At 45.0% G+C, this 14988-nt stretch overlaps 1 protein-coding gene across 2 annotated transcripts in view; it reads left to right on the forward strand.

Moving 5' to 3' along the window:
- Positions 1-14988, forward strand: part of PLXNB1 (plexin B1) — a 202393-nt gene that overhangs the window by 98886 nt on the left and 88519 nt on the right. For both annotated transcript variants that reach the window (XM_087708667.1, XM_087708666.1), the window contains one exon: positions 10029-10211. In XM_087708667.1, coding sequence (XP_087564793.1) covers positions 10029-10211 — 183 coding nt within the window. The remainder of the gene's footprint in view (positions 1-10028; positions 10212-14988) is intronic.

Genomic DNA, 14988 nt, shown 5'->3' on the forward strand with positions numbered 1-14988 from the left:
GATTCACTTAACGACCATATTACTAACTAAGCAACTGCAGTTAACTAACTTAACAACTGTAGTAAGAAAGATAATAAAATAGGACAACATTCACTCAACAAGCAACTATCTTGCTTAGCAAAGGAGATTTTGGGCTCAATGGCAGTCGTAAGTCAAGGACTACCTGTAGTCCTAGTTAGATAATTTGAACACCCCTGGGCGGAGGGCAGAACTGATTTACAGGGGAGGGTAAAAATAAAATAAAATAAAAGAGAGCAATAAATGTTTAAAAAAATGGGCAAGATATTGATTAAATCATAATTGTCATCATCTTCTGCTCATCCTTAGACTTTCTTTGCATTAAAATATATTCCTTTATTCTCACTAACCATTAAATATCCACTGGGCTAAAAACACTGAGGGCTACATAGGAAGTTAGCACCCATCCCTCGCCTAGAAAAATGAAATATCCTGGGAAATATTGAAAAGGCAGAATATTATATTTCCCTGGATAAGAAATTGAGAAACATGTTTTTAGGCAGGAAACAGACTCACTCTTAATAGCCCCCACCTTTGTCAATGGGCCATTAAAAGGGCTGAGCCGGTCTATTCTACATAACAAAGACCTCCCCCTTCAGCTCCAGGGTGATGGGATTAAAGAATGATAGTATTAGCCCTTTACCCATCTCACCTGGGAAGAAGCAATGCTCAACCAAACCTGGACTCAAAACACAGCCTATAGAAATGCCCCTTCATGGCCCCATGGGAGCCTGACAACCAATCAGAATGCAAGTTCAAGATCAAAGCCCAGAGAGGGCATAAAGCCAGGAACTTTCTGCATCTCTGCCCTTTTTCTTCTTGAAGCATGTGATCACCTTTTTCTCCAGGAGCTCAAACCATGTGGTCCTGTCCACCATTAAACCAAGCAGCCTCCATGTTTCCAGTGTCTTTTTCCCCACTTGGAACTGAACCCAGAAGGACATTTCTTCCAATAGCCGGATGCTGTGACTAGAACTATTATGGGTGAAATCCATCATAATGTCTTTATAATGTGCGGTATCAAAATAAATCACATGGCTGAATGAAAAAAAAAAGATATGTGGGAAGAACCATTCTTATCTCCAAAGTATTGGCTTCTTAGCACTATATGATTCCAGCTACATAAATATGCTGTAAGGAACCCAGTGGTTTGAGAACTTAACCTTTAGCCTTTAATTTAAGGGAGGATTTTAAAAATCTCTGTGTGGTCATCTCCACATTCTGTCTTTTAGCTTTATTGCCAGAGGCAATTTTTAGCTTGGCTGGTCCCTGACAGTGGTCAGTCTCTCTTCTTTTTTAGGCAAAAGTCTATTTTTTCCTCTCCTCAACTTTTCTGTCAGTCCTTCTGTACAGGTTTGCTCTGGAAACCATTTCTTTAGGCAGTTCCCAAGCCAGCTTTGGTTTCTATTTTCAACATTTAGGGGACAGCTAAAAAGCATGAAATGTTAGACAAAAGTAAGATTCTTGATGATCTGAACAAACTCCAGCCAACAGGAATGTGTTTCAGATGAGGATGAGGGTTTGGGAACAAAAGTATAGGTAGTTCTTGACTTACAACCCTAATTGGAAGCAGGATTTTAGTCACCGAGTATTACTGTCATTAGGGGATGTGGTGGCTCAGTGGCTAAGACGCTGAGCTTGTCAATCAGAAGGTCGGCAGTTCGGCGGTTCGAATCCCTAGTGTCGCGTAATGGAGTGAGCTCCCGTTACTTGTCCCAGCTTCTGCCAACCTAGCAGTTCGAAAGCACATAAAAAATGCAAGTAGAAAAATAGGAACCACCTTTGGTGGGAAGGTAAAAGCGTTCCATGCGCCTTTGGCGTTTAGTCATGCCGGCCACATGACCACGGAGACGTCTTCAGGCAGCGCTGGCTCTTCGGCTTTGAAACGGGGATGAGGACAGCCCCCTAGAGTCGGGAATGACTAGCACATATGTGCGAGGGAACCTTTACCTTTAATACTGTCAACTTGAAGGACAGGCCATAAATCATTTTGAAAGGGAGGGAGGGAGGGAGAGAGAGAAGAGAGAGAGAGAGAGAGGGAGAGGGAGAGAAGGCTTTGAACCATCAAGGATTACCTCCAGGTGTACCTGAGTCAATTTGCATGTGACATAAATAATATTAAAAAAGGAAAAAAAGGTGCTTAAAACATGTTTTCTTTTTCTAAGAAAACACAGTCTTCTTGCAGGACCTCGATGGGGATTGGCCTACGGCTCCTGGAGGTTTCTGCCTCTTTCTGCCTTTTGCTTTTAAAGACTATTTGCGGGAACACTTTTAGGAAAAGAAAATAGCTTTCAGGGCAATGATTGGCAGGAAATGATCACAAAAAAGACAGACCTTTCCCCACACCACGGTTTTATGGTCTGGAACAGAACCCAGTATAGCGACCGGCATCATTTGCACAGTGGACAAGCTTCTGTCATCTGCATGAAAAACCACAACGTGCTTTCAAAACTTCAGAGATGCGCCCCCCCCCCCCAGGTCAAAAAGATTAGAGATCTTTATTGCAAGACGTCCCGTAGTTAAGATTTCATGTGAAATACTGGGCACCGCCATAGCTGAACGTCCCAAGCAAACTGTGAGAGGGATCTTGGAGTCCTAGTGGACAACCATTTAAATATGAGCCAGCAGTGTGCAGCAGCTGCCAAAAAAGCCAACACAGTTCTAGGCTGCATAAACAGAGGGATAGAATAAAGATCACGTCAAGTGTTAGTACCACTTTATAATGCCTTGGTAAGGCCACGCTTGGAATACTGCATTCAGTTTTGGTCGGCACGATGTAGAAAAGATGTGGAGACACTAGAAAGAGTGCAGACAAGAGCAACAAAGAGGATTAGGGAACTGAAGGCTAAAACATATGAAGAACGGTTGCAGGAACTGGGTATGTCTAGTTTAATGAAAAGAAGGACTAGGGGAGACATGATAGCAGTGTTCCAATATCTCAGGGTAGTAATGGTATCCCCTTATCTTCACTACCAGAAGAATACCACCTCTGTCTCAGGGGCTGCCACAAAGAAGAAGGAGTCAAACTATTCTTCAAAGCACCTGAGGGTAGAATAAGAAGCAATGGGTGGAAACTAATCAAGGAGAGAAGCAAGTTAGAACTAAGGAGAAATTTCCTTTACAGTTAGAACAATTAATCAATGGAACAACTTGCCTCTAGAAGTTGTGAATGCTCAAACACTGGAACTTTTTAAGAAGAGATTGGATAACCATTTTTCTGAAGTGGTTTAGGGTTTCCTGCCTAAGCAGGGAGTCGGACTAGAAGACCTCCAAGGTCCCTTCCAACCAGAGGTGGGTTCCTACCAGAAGTTCCACCAGTGGACCCAGAAAACAGGCCACACCAACAGAGGAGGCTCCAAAATTTTTTGAAACCCACGACTGCTTCCAACTCTGTTATTCTGTTATAATGTGCTCCCTTTCACAAAAGACTACGTCTGTTTAATATAAACCTATCTCCTTGGACCCAGAGGGCATCCTGTCTCTTTAAATTTAGCTCCTAGGATTTCTGGCCAGCTCCAGAAAACTTTTTATGCAGGGCAAGATAGTGAAAGTACTAGACAGGCCCAATAAATCAAGCCTGGCTTACTCATTTGTTTAACTGCTGTAGTCCAACGAGACTCTTTTCTTCGTTGATTTTCATGATAAAACATAGCATCCTGCATATTTACATTTGCATATTGTTTGGCTATGGAAAAGAGAAGCAAAGGCTCTGAGATAAGAAAACCAAGTCTGAAATGCAGCCTCTCCATGCAGATAACTGGCGCGTCCTTCAACAGAAATAATGACAAAAGGATACAGATGACAGCAAGAGTTCAAGGAAAGCTTATAACTGTGATGGTGGGCGTTGTAGAATGGTTGGCTAGATGGATAAGTTTTCATCTCCCATCTCTACTAAAGCTGGCTGGATCACAAGGAATTATAGGAATTGTGATCCCAAAACCTCTGGAATTGCCTAATTTTGGACTAAGGGATGTGACTTGGGTTCAAAATGATTTGGGGAGGAAACATAGCAATCGACTTTTTTTTGGGGGGGGGGGGTTGCAGGTGCCTGGCCTTGGAGTGTTGTGTTAAGACTCAAAATAAACAAGCTGGCTTTAGGTCAGCTGCTAATTAAATTTGGTCCTTAAAATGCCTTGCTTAGATACATCGTGCTAATGACACCATATGCATTCACCAAGTGCTCTAGCACAGTGTTTCTCAACCTTGGCTACTTGAAGATGTCTGGACTTCAACTCCCAGAATTCCCCAGCCAGCGAATGCTGGCTGGGGAATTCTGGGAGTTGAAGTCCGGACATCTTCAAGTGGCCAAGGTTGAGAAACACTGCTCTAGCAGACCTAAAAAAGAGGTTAGGTAGCTACTTCGTCTTAACCTCTTTAAAGGTCTTATTTTCCATTTTTTGGTTTTGGGGTTGTGGTAAGGAAGGGGATAGAACAGGGGTGTCAAATATGATTTCATTGAGGGCCGCATCATGGTTGTGTTTGGGGGCCGGGGAGGGCATGGCCAGCTCGACATCACTCATGTGATCAAATGCCACTTTGGCTTGTAGTTAGTTTTGCTAGCGCTCTGCCAGCAAAAATGGAGCTCCTGAGGGCATGAGCTCCGTTTCCGCTGGCAGTCCTGCAGGAAGCTGTCGCAGCTGAAAATGGAGCCTGGGAGGACCACACACGGCCTTCTCGAGCTCCATTTTTTCTGGCAGAGGCACTGCAGGCTGGTCCTTTGCTGATTCCAGGGTAGGCCCACAGGCCAGATCCAGGCCTCAGGCCTTGAGTTTGACACCCCTGGGATAGAAGAAGCAGTAGGAAAACTTGGAAGGGTGTTAAATGGAGGATAATAACTGAACTCCATTTCCATCAAATCCCAGAGGTCAGGCGGAGCAACGGCACAGCAGAAGCCCTGTCTAGACTACATCTGGACTGTCCGGGTCAAGGAACAATTCTGAAAGAGGGATCCTTTGAGAGTTTGCACTAATGCTATTGACATTGAAGGCTTGCGATGGATGCAGTGAGGAGCTGGATCCCCAGGAGAGAGGGAGTGCATTCCAGAAACATAAGGGGGAAACTCAGATGTTATGTGTGAGAGAAAGAGGGTGAAGATAGCTCCTCCCTAATAGTTCACACTTCACAGTATATTATAAAAAGGTAAAGGTAAAGGTTCCCCTCGTACATACGTGCTAGTTGTTCCTGACTCTAGGGGGCGGAGCTCATCTCCGTTTCGAAGTCGAAGACCCAGCGCTGTCCGAAGACGTCTCTGTGGTCATGTGGCCGGCATGACTAAATGCCAAAGGTGCATGGAACGATGTTACCTTCCCACCAAAGGTGGCCCCTATTTTTCTACTTGCATTTTTACGTGCTTTCCAACTGCTAGGTTGGCAGAAGCTGGGACAAGTAACGGGAGCTCGCTCCATTACGCAGCACTAGGGATTTGAACCGCTGACCTGCTGACCTTTCTGACTGACAAGCTCAGCGTCTTAGCCACAAGCTCAGCGTCTTAGCCACTGAGCCACTGCATCCCTCAGGGACAATATGTTATACATACAGATAATCAGCTTGGAAGAATGTGGCATTCTTGGTTTTGAGCCTGACAAGACTTTTGATACTCTAGTTCAGGGGTGTCCAACCTTGGCAACTTTAAGACTTGTGGACATCAACTCCCATGGTTGGATAGGGATTTCTGGTAGCTAAAGTCCACAAGTTTTACATGGTTGGACACCCCTGCTCTAGCTAATTCTCAGCCCTTGGCTATAGCTTGGGGAGACAAACAAGCCCCCTCATCCTTAAGGGATGGCTAGGGAGCCTTTAGCAACTATAGGATTGATGAAGTTCTCCCAGCTCACATCTTACCTTAGAGGAGTGGTAATGAACTCTTATTTGCAATCTGAAGTTGATGGGGACAAATGTACCATGTTTCCCTGAAAATAAGAAAGCGTCTTATTTTCTTTTGGCCCCGAAATAAGCGCTTGGCCTTATTTTCGGGGAGGTCTTATTTTTGAGGCGCAGGAGGCCTTTAACCTCGGCCCACAGCCCGTGGATCAGCTGATCCAGAGAGGGCCGGAAGTTCTGTCTCTGTTTCTGGCACACTCTTGCCAGCCCTAGCGTCGCTGGGCCTGCCGCTCTTTTTACAGCCGCCACTAAGAGAAGGGGCGCGGTAGCTAGGGTTTGCGGGAGTGGCCTCCACGAGGCTGTTTTGTGTGGATGGCAGTGCATGCGGGGAACCTGGGGCATGTTTCCCCCCTCTATTCCCCCAGGAAATGACAGGGACCAGTTGCGCATGCATTTAAATATTTTCAGGGAGGACTTATTTTCAGGGAGGGCTTATTTTAGCGCATGCGCTCAAAACCCGATTGGGCTTATTATCCGGGGAGGTCTAATTTTCAGGGAAACAGGGTAGAGAAAATGGGTTTGAGGAATGACCAGCCAATGGTAGCAGTGTGGTAGAGCTCAGGCTGGGTTCGGATCATTGCAACGTCAACCTGGAAGAAGAACAGAGCTTTGATAGGAAGAAGCAATATGCTTTCCGTTGTAAATTAGTCCATTTTCTTTCAGATTCTGCCCAGGGTTGTGATTTATAAATCCTGTCTCCCAGACACAATGGAAGTCTGTTACCCAGAGCCAAATACAAAGTGGTGATTCAGAGAAAGATACTAGCCCTGCACTCTGTGAGTTGACGTACTACTACCTAGCCCGCTGAGCAGGGAGCCTTTGCATAGGCTCTGCAAAGAACTTTGCTGATAGAATGACTTCGTGTCTCTTCCAGCTAGGACTTCACATTCAGAACAGGTGCTGGTGAGATGACAGAGATAGGCAAGGCTCCAGAAATGATGATTTTTCAGTCCACGCAGCCTAAGCGACTTGATGGACAGGTTGCTTGGAGGAGCAAAGCCAAGCTCATGCGTTTTGGGCCTGTGCCCATCTTGGCTGGCTGTGAGGAGTGGAAATGATAAATCCTTATTTAAAGGAGTGCTGTGTTCTAAAAAAGCCGATAGTCAAGAGACTTTATTAAAGTTCCCTCTTGCCATTTTACCCGATATATCAGCTTCTTGTAACCTTTTTTTCCCTGAGTACAGTTCACGAGTGGGTGTTGGCGTCACAGGTCCGAGTTTTTCTTGGATTAATCTAATTATTTGGACCCACTGTAAGCTTGAATTCAGCTCCACAGGTGGTCCTCCACTTACAACCATTCATTTAGTGACCGTTCTAAGTTACAGTGCATTGGGGAAAAAAACCAGTTAGGATTGGTCCTTGCACTTATCAACCATAATGAAACAAACAAAATGTTAAAAAGCTATGATATTTATGTAGTTACTTACCAAGCACACCTAAATTATATTAAAGTAATCCAAATATCTTTACAACCCCCAAGGCATGTCACAACTTTTGAGCACCCCTAATGTTTGGAAATCGAAAGTTGGGAAAAAATTGACACGCCCTACCATTGCAGCATTCCCCACAGTCATGTGATCAAAATATGGTTGCTTGGCAACCAGCATGTGTTTACAATGGTTGCCGCATCCCTGGGTCATGTGACTGCCGTCGTTTGTAACCTTCCCAGCTGGCTTTCAACAAGAAAACTCAGTGGAGACAGCCAGATTCACTTAACGACCATGTGATTTACTTAATAGCTGCAGTGATTCAATTACCAATGGCAAAAAAAATATTGTATAATTGGGCCTGCCTCACTTAACAACTACCTTGCTTCGCAATGGAAATTTTGGTCTCAATTGTCAAGGACTATTTCCTGACCCAGGCTTCCCGAGAGCATGCAGCAAACTCCTTGTCCCAACAAAAAACCCTTTTATTAATTTACTGTGAATTCTGCTCATTCACATCCAGCAAAGTCTTTCGAGGGAGGATGTACAGTCACAGACCTTATCTGGCTTGGAGAGCTGACAGGCCCATATCTGCAAAACTTGGCAAGGAGCCTCTTGCTCCTCTTTTATTTCCTCTGGGAGGGCCCATTCATCGTCCACCTGTGGCCTTACTTCCAAGTCGATCCCGGTTCTTTAGCTGTTCCCTTTGTCTGGCAACTCTGCACATGCACACACTGGGAACAGGCTCCAGCTGTTCATCTGCCTCACTGATATCCGACTCCGAAGGCAGCTGATAACTGGCATACGGCCCTGGTCCCCTCTCTGCCTCCGACACAGAGCCCTCATCAGAGCCTTCCCCAGACTCCAGGACTGGCCCATGTTCCTCCCCAACCTCCTCACTGTCCGAATCTGCTGCCAGCTGCACTGCAGGCCACAACAGATTACTTCTATTACTCTTTCAATAAAACTCTGCTTGTCTACAGCACCTTCCCCTTCCATGCAGCCATGTCTTCCTGGCCGTTTCCAGCTGCTGTGTTTTCTGCCGATTGGCAGCTGCCATTGTTCTATAATCTTTGTGGACGTTCCAGCGATGACCTCTGCGTTAGGGTCAAAGATAGTGTGGGAAGGAATGGGGTGTGAAGGCAGCCAACATCTGGAAAAGCAAAAGAAGAGGCATCGGGATTTGTGAGGTGGGAAGAATGACTAAAAGGAAAGATAGACCAGTGTACAGAAGAGGCAACCACTCAGCCTTCTCTTTCCCTACCTGGACAGAAGCAGAGGAACAACCGATCGGTGCCTGTAATGGCTTCCGGTTTGGTGTCATGGCGATAACAGTCGAGGGAAAGCTGGGCTCGGCTTTAATTGCTGCAGTCCAAACAGAGTACCAACCGGTTCCTTTGCCAACCGTGTTCAGTCCAGGCTGGATTTTCTGAAGCCGGCTTAAGAAACAGCTAGGAGCAGCCCCAGAAACAAGCAACTTAATACTGCAGTGCAAAACTGCCTTAGATTATTCCAGCACAGTCTAATAAAGGGCAGAATCCACATAATTCAGAAAACAGAAGATAAGCAAGTAACAGTTCTGCAATTTAGAGACCACATAATTTAGAGCTTTGATTGGTTGTCCTGGCTTCTGGTTCTTTCTGGTTCATTCTGGAATACAATTCCTCATGCTGGTTCTTCTCTATGAAACTCTTAAAGCGTTCAAAATTTGTAATCGAAATAGTTGAATGCCTACTATCTCTTCCCATACCCAAAAGGTAAAGATTCCCCTCGCACAAATGTGCTAGTCGTTCCTGACTCTAGGAGGTGGTGCTCATCTCCGTTTCAAAGCCAAAGAGCCAGCGCTGTCCGAAGACGTCTCCGTGCTCATGTGGCCAGCATGACTAAATGCTGAGTTTAATTGCCATACATATCTGCTCTTCATTTTCAAATCCTGGAAAAATCTTCTGCTAACGAGGTGTTTACCATGCTTTCCATCAGCAATGAAGGTTTTGTTTCTGGTATTGTCTCCTGATTGCATTGTGATAAATGCAGTTAGCTTCTGATTTATTTATTTTATTCCCAGATACTGCTGTCAGATTTACTTCTTTTATTCACATTACATTACATTTTATTACATTAATTAATTTATGCCTTTATATGCAACTCAAGGAACACGAACAATTACCAAGATGGTGAATACAAGTACAGTATATTTTTAAATAGTTCTGTCTAATGTTTGTACGTTGTCTCCATCACTTAACTGTTGGAAAGTGTTTACAAATATGCAGATGATGATAGTAATGATGGAAAAATCTTTATCTGAGTTATTATGTCAAACATCAGCCAAAGGGGGGGGGGGAACCTCTGTTGTTTCTACTATTAAATTATGCAAGGAGACAACCTTTGTTGAAATTATGGAAGGAGACAACATTTGTTGGTGCACTACACAACTTCCTGTGATTTTCTATTCTGTTCCCCATCCACTTACTACCCACTTATCCAGTTCATTCAATCTTGGTCATTTTGAGATGTCTGAATTTCAACTCCCAGATTCTCTAGCCACCATGGCAGCTGGGGAATTCTAGGAGTTGAAGTCCAGACATCTTAAAGTTGCCATGGTTGTTGACAAACCCTATCCTTGGCAGTGATGAGTATTCTTGAACTCTATCATGATATATTTCTGTCAAAACCACTGATCTCATTTTCTTCCTTCATCTAAAGGACACTTTGGCTGCCTATCCTTGTGGTTCGGACCATACCCCCAGTCCCATGGCAAGTCGAGTACCACTTGAAGCAGCGCCAGTCCTGGAAAAACCAGATGCCCGACTAACTGCCGTGGCTGCTAGCATCGAAGATGGACACACGGTTGTTTTCCTGGGTGACAGCCAAGGCCGACTACACAAGGTAGTTACCTCAGACCTGAGAGGAAGGTGTGCTTATATAATGTTTTTATTTTGTTTCTCAAAGTTGGGTTTTTACAGCCAAGAGGAGGATAGCTCTCCATATGCCTTGGCCCAATGGAAACCTGAGTCCATTTCAAGAAAAAAAAAAATTACCAGCAGAAGAGTTTGAACGGTGCTCAGGACTGAATGGTGGGGTTCTAGGTGCTTTCTGAGTTTGATGCTTTTCTTGAAGACATTTCATTACCCAGCTAGGTAACATCATCAGTGCTAGTAAGGAGTGGGGTTTGCTCTCTGTTTATATACAAGTTGTTTGCCCTGTCAGTTTTGGGGGAAGTGTTCTTGGTAGTTCCTTGATTAGGCTGCTGTTTACTGTTTGCTTGCTTGTCTGAATTAGAAAATATTCATTATATAATGAACACAGAATTGAATAGCCTAAAAATATAAACATTTGAAAAATTACACACAGATTATGAAAGTGAATATAGGTATGTAGTGATGAAGATATGTATAAGTATAATCGTTATTGTCATTGTACTTAAATACAAGGAAATTGGTTTTAACCTCACCGGTGCAAAATTATAACAGAAACGAAAAAAGAAAGAAAAAGAAAAAAAAACTAGCGGGTGCATGGAGTGAGCAGAATTGGAGAGATTTAGATTCAAGTTTCCACAGAAGTATCCGAGTGACTATAGGCCAACCATACTCAAGCCAAAAGCCTGATCAGAAGAGGTTTTAGGATTGTTGGTTGCCCCCTCTCCCCTCTTTGGAAGAGCTTTATAGCTCTTGCTGCCTTAAGAAACATTCTTAAAGACCCATCTCATCCTGGGCACCCTGTTTTTGAACTATTACCATCTGGCAGACGGTACAGGATAATAAAAACAAGGACAAATAGGCTGAAAAAACCAGCTTCTACCCCAGAACAGTAACTATATTGAATTCTACTGTATAGCGCAACATTAATGTAATATCAGGGGTTTTCAATTCAGTTGTATAGAATGTGAAGGATGTGTGTTTGGTTTTTGTTTTTTTATGTAAAATGTACACTGAAGATGGCATTTAATTTCATTGTACGAGGTGCAATAACAATAAAGTAAGCTAACTAACTAAGTACTAACTAACTGGGACTGGCAATTCCATTGCTAAGGAAAGCAGTTCTTAAGCGAAACATCCCTTAACCTGGCTGCTTAGCTATGGCTTTTGCAGCAATCCCAGTTATTGCCATTAACTGAACCCTGCATGGTTGTTAGGTAAAGGTTGACCTCAATCCAAGCCATTCCTGCCTTGATTAACCCCAGCTTCGACCTTTGGTTCATCCAAGACAAGAGATGCTTTCAAACGCTCACTAAGCCAAAAGAGGCCAACTCTGACCAGCACTGATGACATTACCTAGATTGGGTAACGAAATGTCTGCAAGAAAACAACCATGCTCAGGGAACATCAGGGACCTCTCATTTCGACCCTGAGCTGCAAATACTCTCCTTTATTAGAGGTGACTAATTTCTTCTCCCCTGTGTGAACTGCCCCCAGTTCTGATCCTCCCACCTGCCCCACCTTCCCTCACCCGGAACAGCATGGCCAAGGTGAAGAGGCTGCTGTATTCCACCCTGCCTCCTTTTCCACAGAAATGGGGACAGCAGTGAAAAAGGGGGGACAAGCCCAGTCTGGCTTAGCCCGTATAATACCTTTTGGAGAACAACAAGAAGAAAGGGTGCAGAGAAGACCAACAAAGTTTATTTAGGGGACTAGAGGCTAAAACATAGGAAGAACGGTTGCAGGAACTGGGTAGGTCTAGTTTAATGAAAAGAAGGACTAGGGGAGACATGATAGCAGTGTTCCAATATCTCAGGGGCTGCCACAAAGAAGAGGGAGTCCAACTGTTCTCCAAAGCACCTGAGGGTAGAAAAAGAAGCAAAGGGTGGAAATTAATCAAGGAGAGAAGCAACTTAGAACTGAGGAGAAATTTCCTGACAGTTAGAACAATTAATCAGTGGAACAACTTGCCTCCAGAAGTTGTGATTGTCCCAACACTGGAAGCCTTTAAGAAGATGTTGGATAGCCGTTTGTCTGAAACAGTATAGTGTTTCCTGCCTAGGCAGGGGGTTGGATTAGAAGACCTCCAAGGTCCCTTCCAACTCTGCTATTGTATTGTATTGTATTGCACTGTATTGAAAAACGGGCCTACTGGAAATTCAGGAAGGCCAGAAATGGGCCCGGGGAGGCCGTTTTTGCCCCCCCCCCGGAGGCTCAAGGAAAGCCTCCAGAGCCTGGGGAGGGCAAAAGCGCTCTCCCCCTGATGATTATTAAGAAGATATTGGACAGATATTTGTCTGAAATAGGATAAGGCAGTGATGGCTAACCTTTTTGTCCTTCCTTGCCCACACCCATAATGCAATGTGCATGCAACACCCCCCACGCCTCCCGTGCCCCTCTGCGCATGTGTGTACGACCGCCACCACCACCCCGTGCCCCGTTTTGGGCCTAGCAGGCCTCCCTGAAGCCTCCTGGGACCAAAAATGGGCCGTGGGGGGGGGCACGCCACACACTCCGTGCTCCCCCCCGTGGGCCCCCCCATGCATGCATGTGCATCTCCCACATGTGTGGCAGAGATCTAAAAATAAGCTGGCCAGAGGGAAGCATGCGCGCATACACGGTGGAGCTGAGCTGGGGCGACAGCTCACGGGCGCGCAGAGAGGGCTGTGCGGGCCACGTGCGGCACGCATGCCATAGGTTCACCATCACGGGTATAAGGTCTCCTGCTTGAGCAAGGAGTTGGAGTAGAAGACCTCTGAGGCCCCTTCCAACTCTGTTACTCTGATGTTATGTAAGAACAAAGTCTGTTGGAGGTGATGGTGGCCAGGGATCAGCAGGAATGGGGTGCCCTGAGGACTCTGCCAGCACTGGGCTTCACCCTGCCTCCAGGAAGCATGGAGGAAGTAGGAGGAAGATAAAGAGTCCTCTTCATATCAGCTATGCTACTCAGGGCAGCCAAAAGGGGAGAGACTGTGAGGCGGGGAGAGGAGGAGGGGAGATAAGTAGGACATTGCCAATACTATCAATGTGCAATAGTTATCAAATGCGCAAATTTTGATCACCTAATTGTGGAGACATAATTCCAGATGAATGGTTGTTAAACTGACTATAGCTGTAAGTGGAAATCTCCATGCACAGTGCCTTGAACTCCCCAAGAAAAATGGTCTCATAATTGTAGTAAATAAAGGAATATAGTTACTTATAGTCTCACATATATGCTTGGCTAGGTAAAGGTAAAGATTCCCCTTGCACATATGTGCTAGTCGTTCCAGACTCTAGGGGGCGGTGCTCATCTCCATTTCTAAGCCGAAGAGCCAGCGCTATCTCCGTGGTCATGTGGCCGGCATGACTAAACGCCGAAGGTGTACGGAACGCTCTTATCTTCCCACCAAAGGTGGTCCCTATTTTTCTACTTGCCTTTTAACATGCTTTCGAACTGCTAGGTTGGCAGAAGCTGGGACAAGTAACGGGGGCTCACTCTGTTATGCGGCACTAGGGATTTGAACTACCAAACTGCCGACCTTTCTGATCGACAAGCTCAGCGTCTTAGCCACTGAGCCACTGCAGCCCTATGCTTGGCTAGTTTCTCTAATAATTCTATTGATTTTACCTGGGGCCACATTAAGGGCCACATCTGGCATTCAAGCAAAACAAAACTGCTCACAGATATCTAGAAACTTGAGTGGCTTCAGTGAACTGAGCGAATTCTGAGATTTCACACGGCCTTGTCGATGACCAGAAACTTGAACAAAAATTCTGAGTTATACTGAGAATTCTGAGTCTGAGATTCCTCAACTAGCACCAACCTTTGTGTTTGTTGTAAACAAACATTCTGTTCTTATTATTCTGTTACATATCCCTAAGTAATTTTTCTTCTTTTTGGCAATGCAGGGAGGTGTAGAACACTCTGCCCTGCAATGTATATTTGATAAAATGCACGGCTTCTTTGAAAAGTAGGGACATTTTTGAATTCGGAAAAGTCACTGGGCTCATTTTTCTACATATAAATAGCTTGCGATATGAACCTTGATTTGATATATGGCTGCATTAGTGGCAATGTCATTTAATGCAACCTTGACTCAAGATTTAGAAGTACATGTTTTCCCCTCAGCTATCACCCAGAAATGCTTTCTTTTCTTTAAAAAAAAAAATTGCAACCCAGAATGGCAATTATTTTGGGTGGGTTCATGAAAAGAAAAAATCCATGATATCTGGTATGCAGTTTCCACATTATAAATCAGAAAACTGAAACTGCAAGATCATCATAGAAGTCCAGACTGAAGCTCAGCTGTCATTTAGCCTGACAAAAAGAAGTTCTGAGGCTTTGCAGTACAGGTAAATCCTTCCTCACCATTTCCTCATTCACCTACCGTCCTAAGTTACGACGGTGCAGAAAAAACAGGTTTACAACCGGACCTCAAACTTCTGGCATTACTGCATTCCATGGTCATGTGACCGTCATTCAGGTGCCTTCACTCCTGTCTCAGCTTCCTTCAGTCACATGATAACCATTTGTGACCTTCGTACAGGGGTCAGCTTCAAAAATTTTAGCCAGGGGTTCTCTGCCTGGTTGCTGGGTGGGCGTGGCCATAGTGGGCGTGGCCTAGTCAGACTCCTGCATCACGGCGGGGGAGAGCGTTTTTGCCCTCCCCGGGCTCTGGAGGCTTTCCTTGAGCCTCCCGGGGGGGGGGGGGGGAGAACGGCCTCCCCAAGCCCATTACTGGCCTTCCTGAATTTCCAGTAGGCTC

This window comes from Thamnophis sirtalis, unplaced genomic scaffold (assembly GCF_051295495.1).
Source record: "Thamnophis sirtalis isolate CommonGarterSnake01/CBP01778 unplaced genomic scaffold, rThaSir2_p1.2 scaffold_3, whole genome shotgun sequence".
Taxonomy (NCBI): domain Eukaryota; kingdom Metazoa; phylum Chordata; class Lepidosauria; order Squamata; family Natricidae; genus Thamnophis; species Thamnophis sirtalis.